Genomic DNA, 18,961 nt, shown 5'->3' with positions numbered 1-18,961 from the left:
GGGAGATGTGGCCCCTCTCTCAGGGTGTGTGGTTACGAGGAAGTCAACTGTGTGGCTCAGGAACAGCCCAGTGAGAACTCTCTGGGAGGCAGGCTGTATTCCAGGGAGGAACTTTCCAGCAACAAGAGGGTTCCAATGTGCCACAGGTTCTAGGTGACAAGCGAGATTCCAGCAGAGGCTGGAAGAACCTGCCCAGGACCCTGTGGAAGGATGTTTTATCTTGGGTGGAAAGTTGTCCATAATGGCTTCCATGGTTTCACTAGACACACACTATTGAAGACGTGTGTGGCCGGGTGCAGTGGCTCACGCCTGTCATCCCAGCACTTTGGCAGGCCGAGGCGGGCAGATCACCTAATGCCAGGAGTTCAAGACCAGCCTGGCCAATATGGTGAAACCCCAGTCTCTACTGAAAATACAAAAACCAGCCAGGTGTGGTGGCATATGCCTGTAATCCCAGCTACTTGGGAGGCTGAGGCAGGAGAGTCGCTTGAACCCTGGAGGTGCAGGTTGCAGTGAGCTGAGATTGTGCCATTGCACTCCAGCCTGGGTGACAGAGTGAGACTCCATTTCATAAAAAAAAAAAAAAAAAAAAAAGACGTGCATGCCCCTGCAGTCAAGGCAGTGCCACCACACTCATGCACATCGCCTGTGGCACAACTGCAGGACACCTACATCTGTGGACGCCAGGCTGCATTCCAGAGCACACTGACATGCAAGTGGGTGCTCCTCACCAGAGCTGGTTAAGGGAAACCTCGTTTTCCTCCACATACAGATTAATGCCTTAAGCTCTTGCAGCCACATCGTGAGAGGGCTGTTTATGCCTTTAAGGGTTCTCTCAGGAAAGGATAACTTTGTGTTGCCTTTAGAATGTTTAATATTAATCATGATTAACACTGAGGACATACCCGGGAGACAGGTGTTGTGGAGGACAGCCATTCTGCAACACCTGTCTCCTTTTCCCTGCAAGATCTGTTAGGTAGCTTCTGCAAAAAGCCAGTACAATATCAGTGATGAAAAATCAAGAATTTCTAATCTCCCAAGGACAAATGCAAAAGTTGTCAAGTATCTGTCAAAACAGTTTCTACAAACTGGAAGATAATAGAGCTGGATGCTGACGAACCACACACAGGTCCCCGCCCTGGAACCCAGGGGCTGAATGGGGGTCTGATCTCAACTCACCTGGGGGTCCTGGGAACCCTTCACGACCTGGGTCTCCTGGCAAACCCTTGGGCCCTGGTCCTCCATCAGCTCCTGAGAAGCCTGGGATTCCTCGGAGGCCTTTGGCACCTAAACACCCAAATAAACCACAGACCACATCAGGTCCCACGAGGATAAATGGGTGTGGTCATGCTTGGCATCCAACTTAATGTGGATCTCATGAAACTGGGAAATAACGGGGCTGGGGGGAATGTCAGCCTGAAACAGCACCTCCAGGCTTACAGAATGATTTTCAGTGTTTAAAATCCTGTTTACGGACTGGAACCATAAGAATAATAATATCCAATATTTACAGTGCTCTAAATGAGGGCTTTGGCGGTGGGGTCAGAATGCCTGGTTGTAAATTTTGGCCCTACCTATTCTATCCATTCGACCACTGACAACTTTCTGTGCCTCGGTCTCCTCATCTGTAAAGTGGGGAGAATGACTGCCTGCTTCATGGGGACGCCATGAGGACTATGAGTTGACTCTTCTCAAACACTTGAACCCTGCTTGGCCCAGTGTGTGGGCTCTAGAAGTATTTTCTGATAATTGAAGGGCTGAGGTTCCTCACCAATGTCACAAAACCCAACTGCCACGCTTTTTCATCCCCGTTCCTGGCGTCTGGGGAAGGGGATGTGTGTGATGCAAACCCACCCACCACTCTTGGAAAGTGGTGTGCAGACAGCAGGAGTGAGACGGAGGAGCGGACGGGAGGCCAGCAAGGGGCTCCCAGCAATGGGGGCCTGGGTGTGAAATGGAAATAACTGGGCATGGCTGGGGAGCCCCGAAGCCACAGAAACCCACACTCGGGCCTCTGAGGCTTTCCCGGTGACCGGCCTTGGCACACGGCTGTGGTCCGGGTGTGTGTTGAGCATGCTGGCCTCTGGTTCTCCCTGACCATCTGAGACATGCGGAGTTGTCACCATTTTGGGGGTTGCTGTATGAGTGACGGTGTTGAAATCCAAGAATGGAATTAGACTCGGGGCAGGTCTAACGGGATGCGGAAGATACAAGCTCAGTTCTCAGAAGACAACACAAGGAGCCTTTACCTCTGCTCATGGTGCAAATGATGCCTCTACATTTGTCCTGTGGTTCCCAGACCCTGTGATCATGGTGAACTCCGCAGACGTCCTTAGGCGCAGGGCACACACAATGTGTCTATCCACTTTCCTAACTCTCAGTGCTGTTCGTACTACACTGGTGTCACTCTTTACAGTTTATCACGGGAAGCGGTGAGGGTATGATTTGTGCAGCAGGAAGCGTCTAGAATGCCCGTCTGCACTATTCGTCTTGCACAGGTGGGGACTCAGTTGCAGAAGGAACAAGTGAGAACAGCTCTGGCTGTGTCTCGTGCTTGCAACACTGTTATCCAAGTGACCTGCTTCCCCGGCTCCATCACAGGCGGAGTGGAAGAAACATCCAAAGCGGAATTCCTACCGCTCAGAGAACTCGCTTTCCTCAGGCTGATGGACACGGGCACAGGGCCACCTCTCAGGCTCCAGCCCTCCTCCGGCTTGAGTGGAAGCCCTGGCTCTGTGTTCCCCGATGCTCACAGGCCCACAGAGACCCTGGAGCGCAGGGCAGCAGAGTCTGGGTACAGGCAGGGGATCCCAAAAGCAGTGGTGGCTGGCCAGGGCCCCACCGCCAACACTGGACACGCCATCCCCGAGAAAGCATGGGTGGCCCCAGGCACGGGCTCTGTGAAGAGCGCCCGGACTCTTTCTCACACGGGCTGGGAGATGGCCTGGGCCAGCAGACTGAAGCCCAGGTCCTCCCAGGTGCTAGCGATAAACACTCTAGCCTTGTTTATTCCTGTTCCCTGTCAGTCAAAACCCAAAAGACAGAATCCTCTCCTGTAGGTTCTTCCCCTAGATCCTGGGATGGAAAGGCATAAAGTGAAAATACATAGAGGTACAACCCCTTTCCAGTCCTAAACACGAGGCTTCCATCTCTGCCCCGGGGGCGTTCCCCTGCAGCCATGGCTGAATTTTCTCTTGCAGCCTGGCCCCAACTAACTGTCAGCTACCAGACTCCTTTTTCTATAGTGGCAAACGACAGTGGGCTCCCCATAGGTGCAAGACCAGTTTGTGCTGAGATGCTGGACACGATCATGTCTGGGACGGGGGATACAGGATCAGAGGAAAGATACACAAGGGAGACACAGAAGCGTGAAGATGTGGGAGGAAGGCTGAGTGCACTCCGGGTTCCCTCTGTGCATTACCTGAGGGTCCTGGGGGTCCTGGCAGGCCTGGCAGTCCCTTGGGCCCTCCTATGCAACCTGGAGACAGAAAGGAGAAAAGATGAGCCCAAGCAATCCCCAAGGTCAAAAGCACGAGCCGTGCAAACCAGCTACCATTCTGGGATCAGAGTAAGTGAATGATTTAATTCATCTTGGTTCTGATGTAAATACAAGTTAACTTCATTGTGTAATGAAATCAAAATATCCGTATAAAATGCAAACTAAGCCAGTCTAGTCGAATAAAAACGGACACTGCGCTGGCAAACAATGGAGTCCCTCCTGCAGGGCAGTAGCCTGGGTGCAAACCGAGTTAATCCGGCTGCTACCCTGCAAGTCAGTGTGGATGCTTCTCTTTTGTCTGGAAGCGTCTATCAGCGATGGAGATAGCCTATGATTTCAAAATGAATTATTTGACTTCTCCTTTGGGACTTTATCTACTTTCAGAGTGAACCACAGCAATTAGACACCTTAAAACATTAAATCAAGGCTGCGGGCACTTCTGGTTGGTGTGGCCGCGAGCAGTGACACTCCAGCTGGGGTACTGTGCTGTCTGCCCTTTGTCTAAGAGGATCTCTTGCAAGAACAGTTATTCTTGGAGCTTTCTTTTGTCTGTGAGCCTGGGAATCTGGACCAGGCTCCCATCTTGGCCTGACATCCTGGCCACCGCCTGTGTTCTGGGCTGGGCTCTTCTGCCTGGACCCTCCTGGCAGCACACGTGCCTGTGGAGCTGACTTGGAATGCACTGGCACTTTCCAGTGAACAAGGATTTCTGATGAGAGGGGACTGGTCAAATGTCTCGCCGTCTCCACCAGGTTGTTATTCATGCAATGTACAGTGTTCACCAGGCCACTGTGCTAGTGCCGTGGAAATCAAACGTGGCTTGCACATATTATTAATATTTCCTATCCCATGCACACTGCAAGAGCAAAACCAGCAGACCAACTGAGAGTTCCCTAGTGTCCTAAAGCCACCTGCACGTCCCAGAGTACCTGGCTGGACGGCCTCCTGTCTGTCACCTCCAATGGGCCTTTTCACATCTGTGTCACAATCTGGGGGGAAGACAAAGGACAGGGTGAGGCAATTTTGAAACAGGTAAGAGTGACCGGCTCGTGTGGGGTACGCACACGTGTGAAGGTATGTGTGTCGTGTATGTTGCTGGAGGGGGCAGGAAGGCTGTGGCGTGGGCAGGGAACGGGAAAGCCATCTCTGAACTTTTGGGCAAGGCCTCTACCGCTGCAGTCCTAGAGGAGAGGCTGCGTGTTCCAGCTGCTGAGGAGAGGCTGGTGGGGGCCCAGAAACCCCACAGTTGGATCCTCCCTTGTACATGTGAGAACAGATGAGGCCAAACAGCATCCTCATCTGACTCTCCCGGGAAACGTCCACAATGACGAAGGAAAGCGTGGAACGTCTCGGGACTGTGAGAGGTAAATTCCTTCATACCTATTTGTCCTGGGGTCCCTGCGGGGCCAGGAGGGCCCGGGAAGCCTGGTGGTCCAGGTAAGCCGGCATCTCCAGGGAAACCACGTTGGCCTTTGAAGCCGGGAAGGCCCAGTCCTGGGGGACCCATTTCTCCCGGAGTACCTTTCGTTCCAGGAATTCCTGGATAGCCCGCGTCCCCGGGAGGGCCCTTGATGCCATCGCCCTGTGTGAAAATTCAGTTTATTCCTTAAAATATATACTAATGTTAAAGATCGCCTCGACTTCCCTGTTTCCTTTCCTGTTTCCTGGAATTCTGAGCTATGGATCCAGAACAGAAAGACAACGGAGATGAACAGGAACCTACTGCCACGGTCAGCCAGGTCACAGGAGCCAGTGACAGACTGTGTAGCAGTCTAAGCAACGCCACAGAAGCCGGTTCTGGAAGTCAGGTGCACACGTTTGAGCATTTCTCTCTTCCCACCCACCAGCTCCCCTGCATCAGCCTGGGCCTGCATCCCCAGAACAGTGAAGGCCTGGGCTTCTGTTCTACTGCGGGCGGAGGGAGAAACACAGGATTTTGTTGTTATAATTCAGCATCGGTGAAATGGCTCCTATTCATAGGGGATGCTATGTTGTTAAGGGAAAGGAAGCTAATGTGGACAAGGAAAGAGCCGTGTGCCTCTCAAAAGTCGGGAGAGATTACAGGATTGGGAATGGAGAGGGGCTGCCCTGTGGATGAAAGCACCAACTAGGGGGTGCTGGCGGGAGGTGCAGGGATGGGGTCGGGAGACCGGTAGCAGTGATGCTGGTGTGATCTGTGCACACACCACGGCCCGGCTTGGTGCTGTCCCCACATGCTGGTGAAACAGCCGTGCACATAAACCCCAGCGCATCTGCCGAGGCATGGGACGAAGCTGGGTGTTCTCACAACAACGAGGCAGCTGCTTGTAAGAAATCAAACCCTGCTCTCCACCGGCACCACAGCCCCTTCTTTGTCAAAGGCAGGACGGAGCGGGACAGGGACACCAGTTCAGCCCTCTCTATTTATGGGACCCTGATTAAGTGGTGCACCCCTGTGTTTTAGCTTTTTTTCATAGGGGAGGGGGACACAAGGCTGTTGCAGAGATCACAGGGCAGATGCCCCGAACTTAGTGGACAGCGATGGCGATAATGCCACTGGAAGGTGGCGAGGGCAGGATCATGAGTTTTCTAAAGTCAGAAGTTGACATTCTTGGCTTAGAGATGCTACCGAACAAGGCAGGCACACAAGCACTGGGAAAAGCCCCTACACCCCGAGAATGGGAAGCTGAGGCTGCAGGGTTCTCCCTGACCCTAACCCTCACCCCTACCCCTACCCTGCTCCGACCACCCGCCCCCAGCTGGGCTGAGACTGGCAGCCAGGCTTAGGAGCTGCAGGGGTGGGTGAACCCCAAGGCTGGACAGGTGCACCTCCTGATCACCAACTTCGTAAGGCACCGACTCCAGGGAAGGCCACCACTACTGTAACAAATCCAGACTCAAACAGACCACACACACACAGAGCACACCACACACCACATACACACTCACCACCGCCACCCCACATGACACTGAACAGGCCAAAGACTGTTCCAACCACAGGAATCATCACTCATCCTCCTCTTCTGGCTAAAGTGACCAATTATGGCTTTGCCTCTTATTTAACCCTGTTGCCTCCCAGATAAGATTTTTAAGACACCCAATCATAGAATTATCTGTGTTCTCTAGCCCCCAAAAACTGCACTTAAACTGTAAAGATGTGGGCCAGGTGTCGTGGCTCATGTCTGTAAAACCAATGCTTTGGGAGGCCACGGCGGGAGAATCACTTGAGCCCAGAAATTTGAGACCAGCATGGGCAACATAGAGAGATCTCATCTCTGCAAAAAATTTTAAAAATATTAGGTGGGTGTGCTGGCGTGCACCTGTGGTCCCAGGTACTCGGGAGGTTGAGGCAGGAGGATGGCTTGAGCCCAGGAGTTCAAGGCTACAGTGAGCTTTGATTGTACCACGGCACTCAAGAGTGTTGCTACAGACATGACCCACATTAAAACTAGAGAAGACATGGGTTATGGAATGAGGCAAATAAGCTGCAAACAGAATTCAGGTGTGAGGCTCTGAGGAGGAGGAAGAGAATTATGAGTTCAACCGTCCTCCCATGATGCTGAAGTCTTAACCCCCAGGACTCAGACATGTGACCTTATATGGAAATAAGGTCTTTGAGGGTGCTCAAGGTCAGATGAGGTCTTTAGGATGGGCCCATTTCAATGTGACCGCTCTCCCTCTAAAAAGAGGAAATTTGGACCCAGAGACAGACACACAGAGAGGACAGATGATGGGAAGACACAGAGAGAAGACAGCCATCTATAAGCCAAGGAATGCCAGAGCTCCCAGAAGCCGGGAGAGAGGCAGGGACAGATCCTCCCGCACTGTCTCAGAAGGAAACAGCCCTGCAGACACCTTGATGTTGGCTTCCAGCCTCCAGAGCTGTGAGACCATACATTTCTGATGTCTAAGTCGCCCAGTCTGTGGCATTTTGTGACCTCAGCCCCAGGAAACCAGTACAAAGAGCTTAAGGAGGCATAGGCTTGGCGACCAGAGGGAGGAAAATGGAATCTAGACAATAAAGACGTGAGAAATAAGGTTGCAGGCTCCTGAGAAGAGAACGCTCCAGAGCTGGCAGTGGGAAAGGCGAGGTGGCAGGGGAGGCTCAGAGGCCGAAGGGTGCACAGGAGGGGGTATTGTCTCCCTCTGTGGCTGCCTCCCTTGCTTCTGACCCCAGCCTCCACCGAGGAAATGATGCTGGGGTCTCTGCAGGCTGCTAGATAGCCCCTCCTTCAACGCCAGTGTGTGTTAGTTGCAAAAATGAAATTGTGTATTTTACGATTTACCTTGGAAAAACAGGGTTCTGTCACCCATTTTAGAATATTCTACTTTTTTTGGGCGGGGGAGTCTTAGTCTGTTACACCACGACAAATACTTATTTGCTCATTGACTTTTAAATGTTCACTCGGAGCTTGGCTTCCAACTTCAATCACCGTTTCCTAAAAAATCTGATTTCTGCTCATCAAAAATAGAATGAGCAGAATGAGCAACCTGTCCTATGCACGGGTGGGTTTAGTGCTCGCGTCAATACTGTTTGCTTCTTGGGTGTTTGGAGAACCTGAAGGATGAAGAAGAGAGGACGGAGCTGCCGCAGTCTGTGGCTACTCACGGGAGGGCCTGGGAGGCCGGGGAATCCATCGAGCCCATTGCGGCCTGGGCTGCCATCATCACCTTTCATCCCGGGCACACCTGGGACGCCGGGCTGTCCCCGCTCACCTGGAAAGGGATTTGTATGTGAAGCTGCCCAGGCAGGCGCCCACAGGAAGGCTCAGTGCCCCAAGAGCCACATGGCCAGAGAGGAACTGACCTTTGGTCGTGATTGTTCTGGAATCTCCTTTTGCTCCTTTGGGCCCAGGAGCACCAACGTTGCCAGGGACTCCCTGTGGAAAACAGACAAAGAAGTGTCTTCCTCCTTCATACTGTGAGGGCATCTGAGAAGATGGTTGGCAAGCTTTTTCATCTCACACAGCGGGCAGGCAGTCACCCGTCCCCAAGCCGAGCGCCGCCCGAGGAGCACTTTCTGTGACGCTGGACACATCCCCATCCAGCTGCCCAGTGTGGGGCCACTGGCCGCAGTGGCTGTGGAGCACTGGAACTGTGGATGGCAGGACGGAGGAACCGGATGGTACCTTTTCTTTAATTTTAAATAATTACAATGCGTCTGGGCGCAGTGATTCACTCCTGTAATCGCAGCACTTTCGGAGGCTGAGGCGGGAGGATCACTTGAGGTCAGGAGTTCGAGTCCAGCCTGGCCAACATGGTGAAACCTCATCTCTACTAAAAATACAAAAACTTAGCTGAGTGTGGTGGTGGAATACGGTGGCGGGCGCCTGTAATCCCAGCTACTTGAGAGGCTGAGGCAGGAGAATCACTTGAACCCGGGAGGTGGAGGTTGCAGTGAGCCGAGATCTTGCCACTGCATTCCAGCCTGAGCGACAAAGCGAGACTCTGTCTCCGAAAATAAATAAATAAATAAACACAATGCAGTGGAAGTAGCCACGGGTGGCTGGACAGGGAAACCCAGGTCCTAGGCCCATCTTCAGTGTCCCTGGGCTCTGCCCAGTGGTGGAGATCTGTAGGCTCCAGCCCGGGGCAGCTGAATCATTGCCTTTGTGTCCACAGAGGCCCCAGGGATCCACGGGCTCAGCGCCTTTTGAGAAGCGCTGAACTAAAGGTCAAGGTGGCTTCCTCTAAACCACGGCTGTTTAGGAGGCAAGTAGGTTAATCCAGGTATGGAGGATACAATTTTGTGATAATATTGAGAACAATAAATGGTATTTAATAGACATTTGTTTCCTGCACTGAGGTTAAGGTTGGGAGAAAAAGATACTTTAGAGAGAAGCTGCCTGCAGGGACTCTCAAATCGCAGCCTGGAAAATCGCGTCTAGCTCTTTCCACGATGAGCAGGGTACCCGTCAGGGTAGTGTTTTCAAATGTGAGCTGTGCTAGCTTTTGGCATATCTTGGTTGATGCTATTTCCAAGAATATGGGAATGTGTGGAGTTGCTTTAATTAAATGGAATGTTGCAAGTGATTGGGAGTTTCCCTTCTCCTAGAAAATTCCACAGATTCTTGATGTATTTAGCACTTTGCAACATTACTTTAGAATCTAGGAGAGTTCCTCACAGACAGACCAGGCCCAATCAATCAATACATGTTGGTTACATGGATGGAGGGATGGACTTATTGATCCACTCCCACACTTCAAGCACCCTGCCAGACTCTACCAGCACAAATATTAAAAACCAAAAAAAAAAAAAAAAAAAAAAAAAAAAACCACCCAAAAAAAAAATGAACCAAAAAACTCCCAGATGGTCTCAGGTATTCCCACTGCAGTGGGGTTTCCAGACACACAATCACAGCATTCAGTGCAGGACACCAGGCACAGCCAGAGGCGTCTGAACAAAAGTTCTGCGGACGTGTGTGCTCGGAAGGTTTTAGACATTTCAGGGGTACAGAATGGGATCCATTTGGCTTCTAGGAAATATTCGGTCACTTTTTAAACAACTGAGGATCCTACTAGCTTTGCCATTGGTATATTTGCAGTTCTCACCACATGCACTTTTTCTGAATACTGGAGCCACTGTTACTGCTAGACAGCCGTGATTCGGAGACCGTATCCTTTTTAAGCTGGTATAAAACAGAGCACCTGCTATTTTTTGTTAAATTTTCCTGTTTGTTTTCTGAGAAAACCTAGGGCATGGATCAGCGAGGTGCCCGGGTCTCATTTTCACCTGCACAGCTCCGTGCTATGAAGCAGCGGGGAGTCATGACCGTCAGCAACACGGCTCTGTGGGGCTGCAGTTCTCTTCCATGCTGTGGACTCAGATCTGTTACATTTCCTTGGCCAAGTGTCCTGACCAACTGTTTTTCCTCTATTGCTGAATATGCAAAATAATGAACTTTTTGCTTTATAAATTTCCCAAAGTTCTTTTTTGAAGTTAAAAAATCAACAAAAAGTATAATTTGTCTCCATCTGAAATTCACTTTGAACTCTTTGGTCAGCTAAAATCTGCCATGGAAGAAAGGTCTGCTGCAGATGATCTTTTCATAAGGCACAGAATAAAGGCATGAGCTGATGTGTGTGGGGTCCACACCTCCACACAAGCACATGTACGGTTTAAAAACCAAAAGGTCTTGCTTTTTATCGGTGAAGGAAGCCTTCCAACAATGCTAAATCAGGTCTTGCTAAACTTGAGAAGGTGAACGTTTGATAAATAAATAATGTCTTTTACATGAAAAATGATAGGTTTTTTTGAGATATAATTCATATGGCACAAAATTCACTGTCTTAAAGCATAAAATTCGGTGATTTTTAGTATTTTCACAAGGATGTCCAACCATCACTCCTATCTAATTCCAGAACATCTTCATTACATCAAAGAGAAACCCCATACCCATTAAGCAGGTACTCCCCACCCCCACTCCCACCTGTGGCAGCCACCAATCAACTTCCTGTTTCTAGGCTGCCTGTGTGGACATTTCATGAGAATAGAAAGAGAGAGCATGTGATAGCACATGTCCTTCTGTGTGGGTCTCAACCCCCATGGCATAACACGTTCCAGGTTCATCCACAGTGAGGTATGGATCAGCACCTCACTCCCACGTGAAGGTGAGCACTATTCTATGGTTTAGATGCTGTATAGATTTAGCTGATCCATTCATCAGGTGATGGACATTTGGATAGTTTTCACCTTCTATTTTGAACAATGCTGCTCTGAACATTGGTGTATGTGTGTTTGTGTGGACACGTGCTTTCAAGTCTCTTGGGGATACACCAGGAATGGCATTTCTGGGGCAAGTGGTGACCCCCTGTTGAACTCTATCAAGGGCTGTTGGCTGCGGTTCCCACAGCAGCGCCCCTTCTCAGTCTCACCAGTGGACGTGTACAAAGTCCACCCTGGAGTATGCGGGTTTTTGAATGGTTTAGCTATGCCTTGGGTCCATGAGTGTTGCTGGTCTGAAGCTGCATAAACTTAGGAGATAAAAGGCAAGAATGGGACACCTGGGGAGGCCTCACAGTGTCCTGCCAGCTTCATGATGAAGTTGTTCCTCACCTTGAGCCCTGGGAACCCAGGGAGGCCGTGTTGGCCGGGGTCTCCTTTGTCCCCTTTCCTCCCCGGCTCCCCGTTGATGCCTGCGAAGCCCTTGGGTCCTGGCAGTCCCGGAAGACCTCTGACAGCTTCGTCGCCTTCTGCACATCTGCAGTCCCCAGCGTCACCTGCAGAGGAGGGAGAGGAGGGCCTCCTTGTTCCGCATTCCTCTCAGCGTGGCGGGGAGAGTGGGGCGCCGCACTTGGTGCTTTATGGACACTGCCTGTTCTGATGGGCACTAGGACCCCCATTTCTTAGATGGGAAAACTGAGGCTCAGACTGAGCGACTCAAGTGTTCATTCACAGTCTCATGGGGTTCAGAATTTGACTCTGATGTTTACTAAAGATACTTAAAAACTGGGACCACACCCAGAGGCGTAGGCTGAGTTGTGGGGAGTGTGAAGGAGGTTAAGGAATTCGGCACTCGGAGCTGAAGATTGCCACCACTGGGCCTGCGGGCCGAGGGGAGGAGCTGGCTCCAGGGAGCTGTCAGGGAGGGCAAGAGCCCTGGCCTCAGAGGCCAAGGTCATGAAAGGTCATGGGTGAGCAGGGAAGACATGCCTGACCTCTTCCTCTGTTTTGCCACAGCTGAACCCAGGGAGCCTGGCGCAAGGGAGGACTATGCTGGCAGCAGGGGTTGGCTTCCCCTGCTGGGCAGAGATGATGCCCAGTGGGGAGGCCCCGCTTCCTCCAGGCCCTGTGGTGCCTGCTATCAGGCCATGCCCATCCACAGTGGGCTGCTGAATGCACCGCACATCCCACATATGCCAAAACGGCCAGGGCGTGGTGAGTGCCAGGAAGTGCCCCGCCGTGTTCCGGGAGGGGAGAGCTGAGCAGGAGCACACTCTGCACCACGCCGGGCCCACAGAGCCTCACAGAGGATGGCCTCGAGCTAGGGGCAGTGTCCCTGAGGTGACTGGTCAGGTGCAAAGACCACCTGTTCCAAGTTCACCTCCTCATCAACAGGAAGGGAGACCCAGGCAAGCCACGTCACTCCACCAAGTCTCAGTGGCACCAGGGATGGTGACTATACCAGCACCTTGCCATGGACAGAGCTCTCTACAGACCTCTGTTACAATGCCTTGGAGCTGAGCCCTTGAGACATTACCTGAGTGCAGCTTAAGAAATAACTGTTGTCCCTTTTAACCCAGCACAGGACTCAGCATCGGGCTCAGTGCTGCTAGGAAGGTCAGTGAAGAGGAAGGAGAGCAGGGACGGTGAGCCTGGGGGCCAAGTGCTCAGACAGCACCGCTGGCTCCATGCGACTCCCTCTCAGTGTCACCGTCATGGGGACAGGAGGCTGGGAGGGACATGCAGGCTCATTTTCATCTCCAAACACGTGAGTGGGGGACGGATTTCACCTTCTGTAAGGTGAGGGAGTCGGAAAGGCCAGGCTGTCCTTATCCCATCCTTCCCAGACGTTCTTACCTTTCCATCCCTTCGGTCCACGGGCTCCAGGGGAGCCGGAAAGCCCAGGGAAGCCTGGTGTTCCTTTTGCTCCTTTCCGCCCAAACAGGAAGCCTAGAGAGACAACCACAGACGCAGGGCATCAGCCCCTTGGATGCCTGGGGTCCCACACAGACGCAGGGCATCGGCCCCACGGATGCCTGGGGTCCCACACAGACGCAGGGCATCGGCCCCACGGATGCCTGGGGTCCCACACAGACGCAGGGCATCGGCCCCACGGATGCCTGGGGTCCCACACAGACGCAGGGCATCGGCCCCATGGATGCCTGGGGTCCCACACAGACACAGGGCATCGGCCCCATGGATGCCTGGGATTCCACACAGACACAGGGCATCGGCCCCATGGATGCCTGGGATTCCACACAGACACAGGGCATCGGCCCCATGGATGCCTGGGATTCCACACAGACACAGGGCATCGGCCCCATGGATGCCTGGGGTCCCACACAGACGCAGGGCATCGGCCCCATGGATGCCTGGGGTCCCACACAGACGCAGGGCATCGGCACCATGGATGCCTGGGGTTCCACACAGGCGCAGGGCATCGGCACCATGGGTGCCCGGCGTCCCACCCAGTTGTGGGGCACCAGCATCAAGGACACCCAGGGTCCCCCCCAGACACAGAGCATGGGCACCACAGAGACGCCCGGCGTCCCACCTAGCCCAGAGTGGCTTTCAGCCAAGCCTCCCCAAATGATCCATAAACCCCAATTTCATAAATAAAAGCACATTTTTTCAAAAGAAAATGTAGACTGTTTTGTGGCGACAGCCTTCAGGGTTGGAAAGAAATGTAAGAGTCTGCAAATTTAGTTTTTCCATTAAAGTAGAGGAATAACAATTATTCCTTTTGAGAAACATTGAGTCCAAAGAAAAGTTTCGATTTTTTGATCATGTAACTTGGATTCCAAGACCGCTACTCACTTCTGGTTCCCCCAAAAAAATTAAAAAAAAAGATAAACTCAGTTTCCCATTTTGATCTTTTTCTGATATAGGAATGGAGGCACACGTGTGCATCCCCCCCGAACACTGTTTCCTCTTTCACGCCTCACATGCACACACACGGAGTTAGCATAACTAAGTGTTAGGCTAATTAAATATTGTGGCCAATCTGGATTCAGCATGGTCAACCATATTGGATGACCTCACCCACCACCTTCCCTTTCTAACCCTCTCCCCACCAACTCCTGCAGGGCTCAATGATCCAGGCAGGGGCATCCCTGATGGTTGACGGTGCAAGAAATGCGCTCTTAACGCCAGCAAAGTGTGCACCGTCACATTGGAGAAGAAGAGTGCCATCTCGTGGCAGAAGGAGGGTGCACGTCTGCAGGACACACAAGCGGCTGCTGGGGGCAGGCTCTGCAGGTGTGCCCTGCAGCAATCTGTTCTCCTCACTGTTCACTAATAGGGTGAGAGCTCCAACGGGCAAACGGCACTCCCCCCAACAAATTACAAGGCATGTTGCTATACACACTACATGGAACCTGAGAGGAGCAGGGAATGAGGCCATTACACACAGGAAGGTGAGAGAACTCCAACTTTAAAGAACCCAGCTATCTGCTTGGAAAACAGCATGGGAGTTTGCATATCAGAGAACTGCCAGGTGAGGATAAACGTCTGAGAACGAGGACACAGATACCGTCCCATGCAGTTTGCTCACTGCACGTTTACCATAGCTCATTCATTCGTTCGCTCATCAAACCCTCATCCCGTGCCTATGCTGTGCCAGGCTGTGTGCTAGGTGCTGAGTATACAACTGGAAATGAAACCGACGGACTCTCACGGAGCTTACAGCTTAGATGTGGAGACACACATTCAACACACAATGCAGCAAACACACTAATGCGGATTTTCCAGTTATGGCCCGTGCTGTGAGAACAGGGGAAAGCAGCAGGGAGAGGCCCAGGGAAATGTTTTGGGGGTCGTCAGGGGAGTCCTTTCTGAGGAAGTGATGCTTAAATTAAAGCCCAGAGAAAAAAAAGGAGCCCCCGCAAGTGGGGAGCGGGAGAGAATGCTCCAGAGTGAGGACAGCGTTTCTGAAAGGCCCTGAAATAGGGAGAAGGCCAGCGCCCAGAGGGTGGTGAGTGAAAGGCAGATCTGCGCAAAGGGAGGGGAAGAAACCGGACTTGGCTTTTATCCTGAGGGCAGTAGGAAGCCATTAAAGGGCATCAAGGAGGGAGGCTACACGGTCTGCCATGTGGGTCTGCCGTGTAGACGACGGGCTGGCCAGGGGAGGAACAGCGGGTGTCATCCTAGCAGGCTGCGCAGGCGGTGGTGGTGGAGAGCAAGGGCACACACAGCATTGGAGAGTGCGACCCGCCAGGATGTGCGAGGGAGCCAGTACAGAATGGGTGAGGTACGCAGAGCAGCCCAGGGTTCTGCTAGAGCTCCCGGGTTTGTGCAGGGGGGTGAGGACCAAGGGAGAGGCCTGCGGGGTGGCGGGGGGTGAGGACGGAGGAGGCCCAGAGCTCCATCTTGGACATGGAGAGCTTGAGGCATTTGTGAGACACATGCATAGGGTTGACTCTGTGTCAAGTTAACGGTTTCTGTTAGTAGCTCAGAGCACAGAACAGGGCCGGAGAGGAAATGAGCGAGTGACCAGCACACACTGCAGGTACTTTCATCTGGAGGACGAGTTCATCTAGGCGGGGAGCGCAGGGAGGGGCAGGGACTTCAGGGGAGAGATGTCGGGGGGGCAGCAGGATTTCCCGGGAGTGGAGGGGAGAAGACAGCGTCTTCAGGAGGAGAGGCTGCCGCACCCCACACTGCTGGGGACAAAGGGTGACCGGTGACCAGGTCAACTGCTGTGTCCGGTCAGTCGTGGACTTTGTGAGTTTTGCTCTATGTCTCCAGGCTCTCCCTCTGTGTGATGAGACATGCAGTGTCACAGGTAGAGAAATTTAACCACACACACTTCAGAGACGCCAGCAGTGTCAATCAGACATGTCATTCATTCAGGACAAAGAGCTTGTGGGCGCTCCTTACAATGGAAGCATCGGATGCTTTGCAAATTTAGTCCCAAAGGCACACAGTGGCTCTCTGAAGGTGACAGCCTTCCTCTGCCCCCTGCTGCTCTCTTTTTCTCTACTATATTAGTCATTTTAAATAAGTCCTATAGAATAGCAGTGTGCCTCTTAGATATCTGCAACATGATTTCCACCAACAGCCCCTGGCCAAACAAGCCAGGCCTATTTTGACTTATGCTACAGTGGAATAGAACTTCCCGGAACTCAATTCAGCTCACTGAACTAGAGCGGGGGGAAGCAAAATATTTCACCCAGAAAGAAAACTGTCTTCCTGGTTTGATTTTACTGGAGCTGCAAAAGACTAAACATTCTGGTTTGCATCAGTAGCAACCTATAAAACAGGACGAAACGTAGTTAACAAGAGAGGAATCTAACAATTGCATTCCAGGGGAAGAGTCAGAGAACTCCATAGGAATCAAGGTCATTCCTACTAAACTACAACCACACGCACATTTTCCAAAGGACATTATGGTGGACTACTTTTTGTATAAGAACTTGCTTTAAAAATGTTGATTTGGAAACCATGTGTCTCACAGGGGTGACACATATAATTAGAGGACTTAAGTTGTATGCTTTTAACATTTTCAGCTGGTAACATTGATCTGATACCATTCCATTCATTTTTTTATTTTCCTCATCAGCCTACAATACGGATCAGAAATTAAATTGTTCGCAGTTGACTTACGCTAGTAAACCACGGATTTACCAAGCAAGACTTGAAAAGCAAGATGGCATATGCTAGGGACTTTATCAAAATGGAATTCAGTTACAGGAATAATGGCGACGTTAGCCTTTGATCACAGTTCTTTAAAGTGGAATATTCTTTTCTTTTTTTTAAATTGAGATGGAGTTTTGCTCTTGTTGCCCAGGCTGGAGTGCAAAGGAGCGATCTCGGCTCACTGCAACCTCCGCCTCCCGGATTCAAGTGATTCTCCTGCTTCAGCCTCCTGAATAACTGGGATTACAGGCACGCACCACCGCACCTGGCTAATTTTGCATTTTTAGTAGAGATGGGGTTTCACCATTTTGGTCAGGCTGGTCTCGAACTCCTGACCTCAGGTGATCGGCCCACCTCAGCTTCCCAAAGCACTGGGATTACAGGTGTAAGCCACCATGCCTGGCCATTAAAGTGGAATATCTGTATGCTTTTGTTTTTAACATGTCACGTTCTGCTCCAGAAAAAGAAAACTCAAAAGATACCATTTGCTTAGGAAATATAATGTTCACAGAAACTTAGCCTTTATCACAGCAGTCCAGGATAATAAAAAAATTTAAAGGCCAGGTATGGTGATCATCACACCTGTAATCCCAGCACTCTGGGAGGCCGAGGTGGGCGGATCACCTGAGCTCAGGAGTTCAAGACAAGCCTGGGCAACATAGTGAAATCCCCGTCTCTACCAAAATTACAAAATTAGCCAGGTGTGATGGTGGTGCTTGCCTGTAATCCCAGCTGCTCAAGAGGCTGAGGTGGGAAGATCGCTTGATCCCATGAGGTGGAGGTTAAAGTGAGCAGAGACCATACCACAGTACTTCAGCCTGGGACACAGAGAAAGACCCTGTCTCAAAAAAAAAAAAATTAAAAAAATAAAAAATAAAAAATAAAGTTCACACTGCTCAGACTCTTTGGCAGGTTCATGATCCAGGGAAATATCTGCACCTAAAAATTTTCAAAATAATGTGGGAATATGTGGATTTTCATTAAGTTAAAATTTTACTTTAGAATATAGGCCGGGCGCGGTGGCTCAAGCCTGTAATCCCAGCACTTTGGGAGGCCGAGACGGGCGGATCACAAGGTCAGGAGATCGAGACCATCCTGGCTAACATGGTGAAACCCCGTCTCTACTAAAAATACAAAAAAACTAGCCGGGCGAGGTGGCGGGCGCCTGTAGTCCCAGCTACTCGGGAGGCTGAGGCAGGAGAATGGCGTAAACCCGGGAGGCGGAGCTTGCAGTGAGCTGAGATCGCGCCACTGCACTCCAGCCTGGGCGACAGAGCGAGACTCCGTCTCAAAAAAAAAAAAAAAAAAAAAAAAAAAAAGAATATAAAACACACACAAGAAGTGACTACTACTTTTTTTGTTTTTTTTTTGTTTTTTGTTTTTTTGAGATGGAGTCTCGCTCTGTCGCCCAGGCTGGAGTGCAGTGGCGCAATCTCAGCTCACTGCAAGCTCCGCCTCCCGGGTTCACGCCATTCTCTTGCCTCAGCCTGAGTAGCTAGGACTACAGGCGTCCACCACCTCGCCCGGCTAGTTTTTTGTATTTTTAGTAGAGACGGGGTTTCACCGTGTTAGCCAGGATGGTCTCGATCTCCTGACCTCGTGATCCGCCCACTTCGGCCTCCTAAAGTGCTAGGATTACAGGCGTGAGCCACCGCGCCCAGCTGACTACTACTTTTAAAATAGAAGATATTGCCTCTAATAACTCCAGTGATTTTCCCTCTAGATATGTCAGAGAAGTCATCTTCCAAAAACAATTAAAACAGAGGCTTTGAATTTGACCTGTAACTGAAACCAAACACTGTCCATTAGCAAACATATTTTTCCTCCCTGAAGGTAGGAGGCTATGAGAGATTATTAGGGGCAATGTCAGGGAATTTAAAGTAAACTATTTTGGAAAGAAGAGGCAGTTAATTTTTGGTCAACGTCACATAGAAAGAGACTATGACCTCTTATTTTCTCCCAATGTCGCCTATATTTGCTCTTATGAAACAATGAAATGTTCCCATTAGGCATTTCACAGTATCGAAAGCAGGAGTGTCCAATCGTTTGGCTTCCCTGGGCCACATTGGAAGAAGAATTGTCTTAGGCCACACATAAAATACACTAACACTAATGTTAGCTGGTGATATGGTTAGGTTTTGTGTCCCCACTGAAATCTCATCTCGAATTGTAGTTCCCATAAT

The 18,961-nt window shown here is 51.0% G+C and overlaps 1 protein-coding gene and 1 pseudogene across 2 annotated transcripts in view; one reads left to right on the top strand and one right to left on the bottom strand.

Annotated features, from left to right (window-relative positions):
• COL4A2 (collagen type IV alpha 2 chain) overlaps positions 1-18,961 on the bottom strand; it is a 200,362-nt gene that overhangs the window by 36,405 nt on the left and 144,996 nt on the right. For both annotated transcript variants that reach the window (XM_050766586.1, XM_050766585.1), the window contains 8 exons: positions 12,999-13,091; positions 11,535-11,698; positions 8,286-8,358; positions 8,088-8,194; positions 4,880-5,081; positions 4,429-4,488; positions 3,422-3,478; positions 1,180-1,287 (listed from right to left, as the gene is read on the bottom strand). In XM_050766586.1, coding sequence (XP_050622543.1) covers positions 1,180-1,287; positions 3,422-3,478; positions 4,429-4,488; positions 4,880-5,081; positions 8,088-8,194; positions 8,286-8,358; positions 11,535-11,698; positions 12,999-13,091 — 864 coding nt within the window. The remainder of the gene's footprint in view (positions 1-1,179; positions 1,288-3,421; positions 3,479-4,428; positions 4,489-4,879; positions 5,082-8,087; positions 8,195-8,285; positions 8,359-11,534; positions 11,699-12,998; positions 13,092-18,961) is intronic.
• On the top strand, positions 7,382-13,741 carry LOC126940601 (uncharacterized; annotated as a pseudogene).

The sequence above is a fragment of the Macaca thibetana genome, chromosome 17, assembly GCF_024542745.1.
Source record: "Macaca thibetana thibetana isolate TM-01 chromosome 17, ASM2454274v1, whole genome shotgun sequence".
NCBI lineage: Eukaryota > Metazoa > Chordata > Mammalia > Primates > Cercopithecidae > Macaca > Macaca thibetana.
Note: the sequence above shows the minus strand (reverse complement) of the source record. Positions and strands in the feature narration are given on the sequence as shown.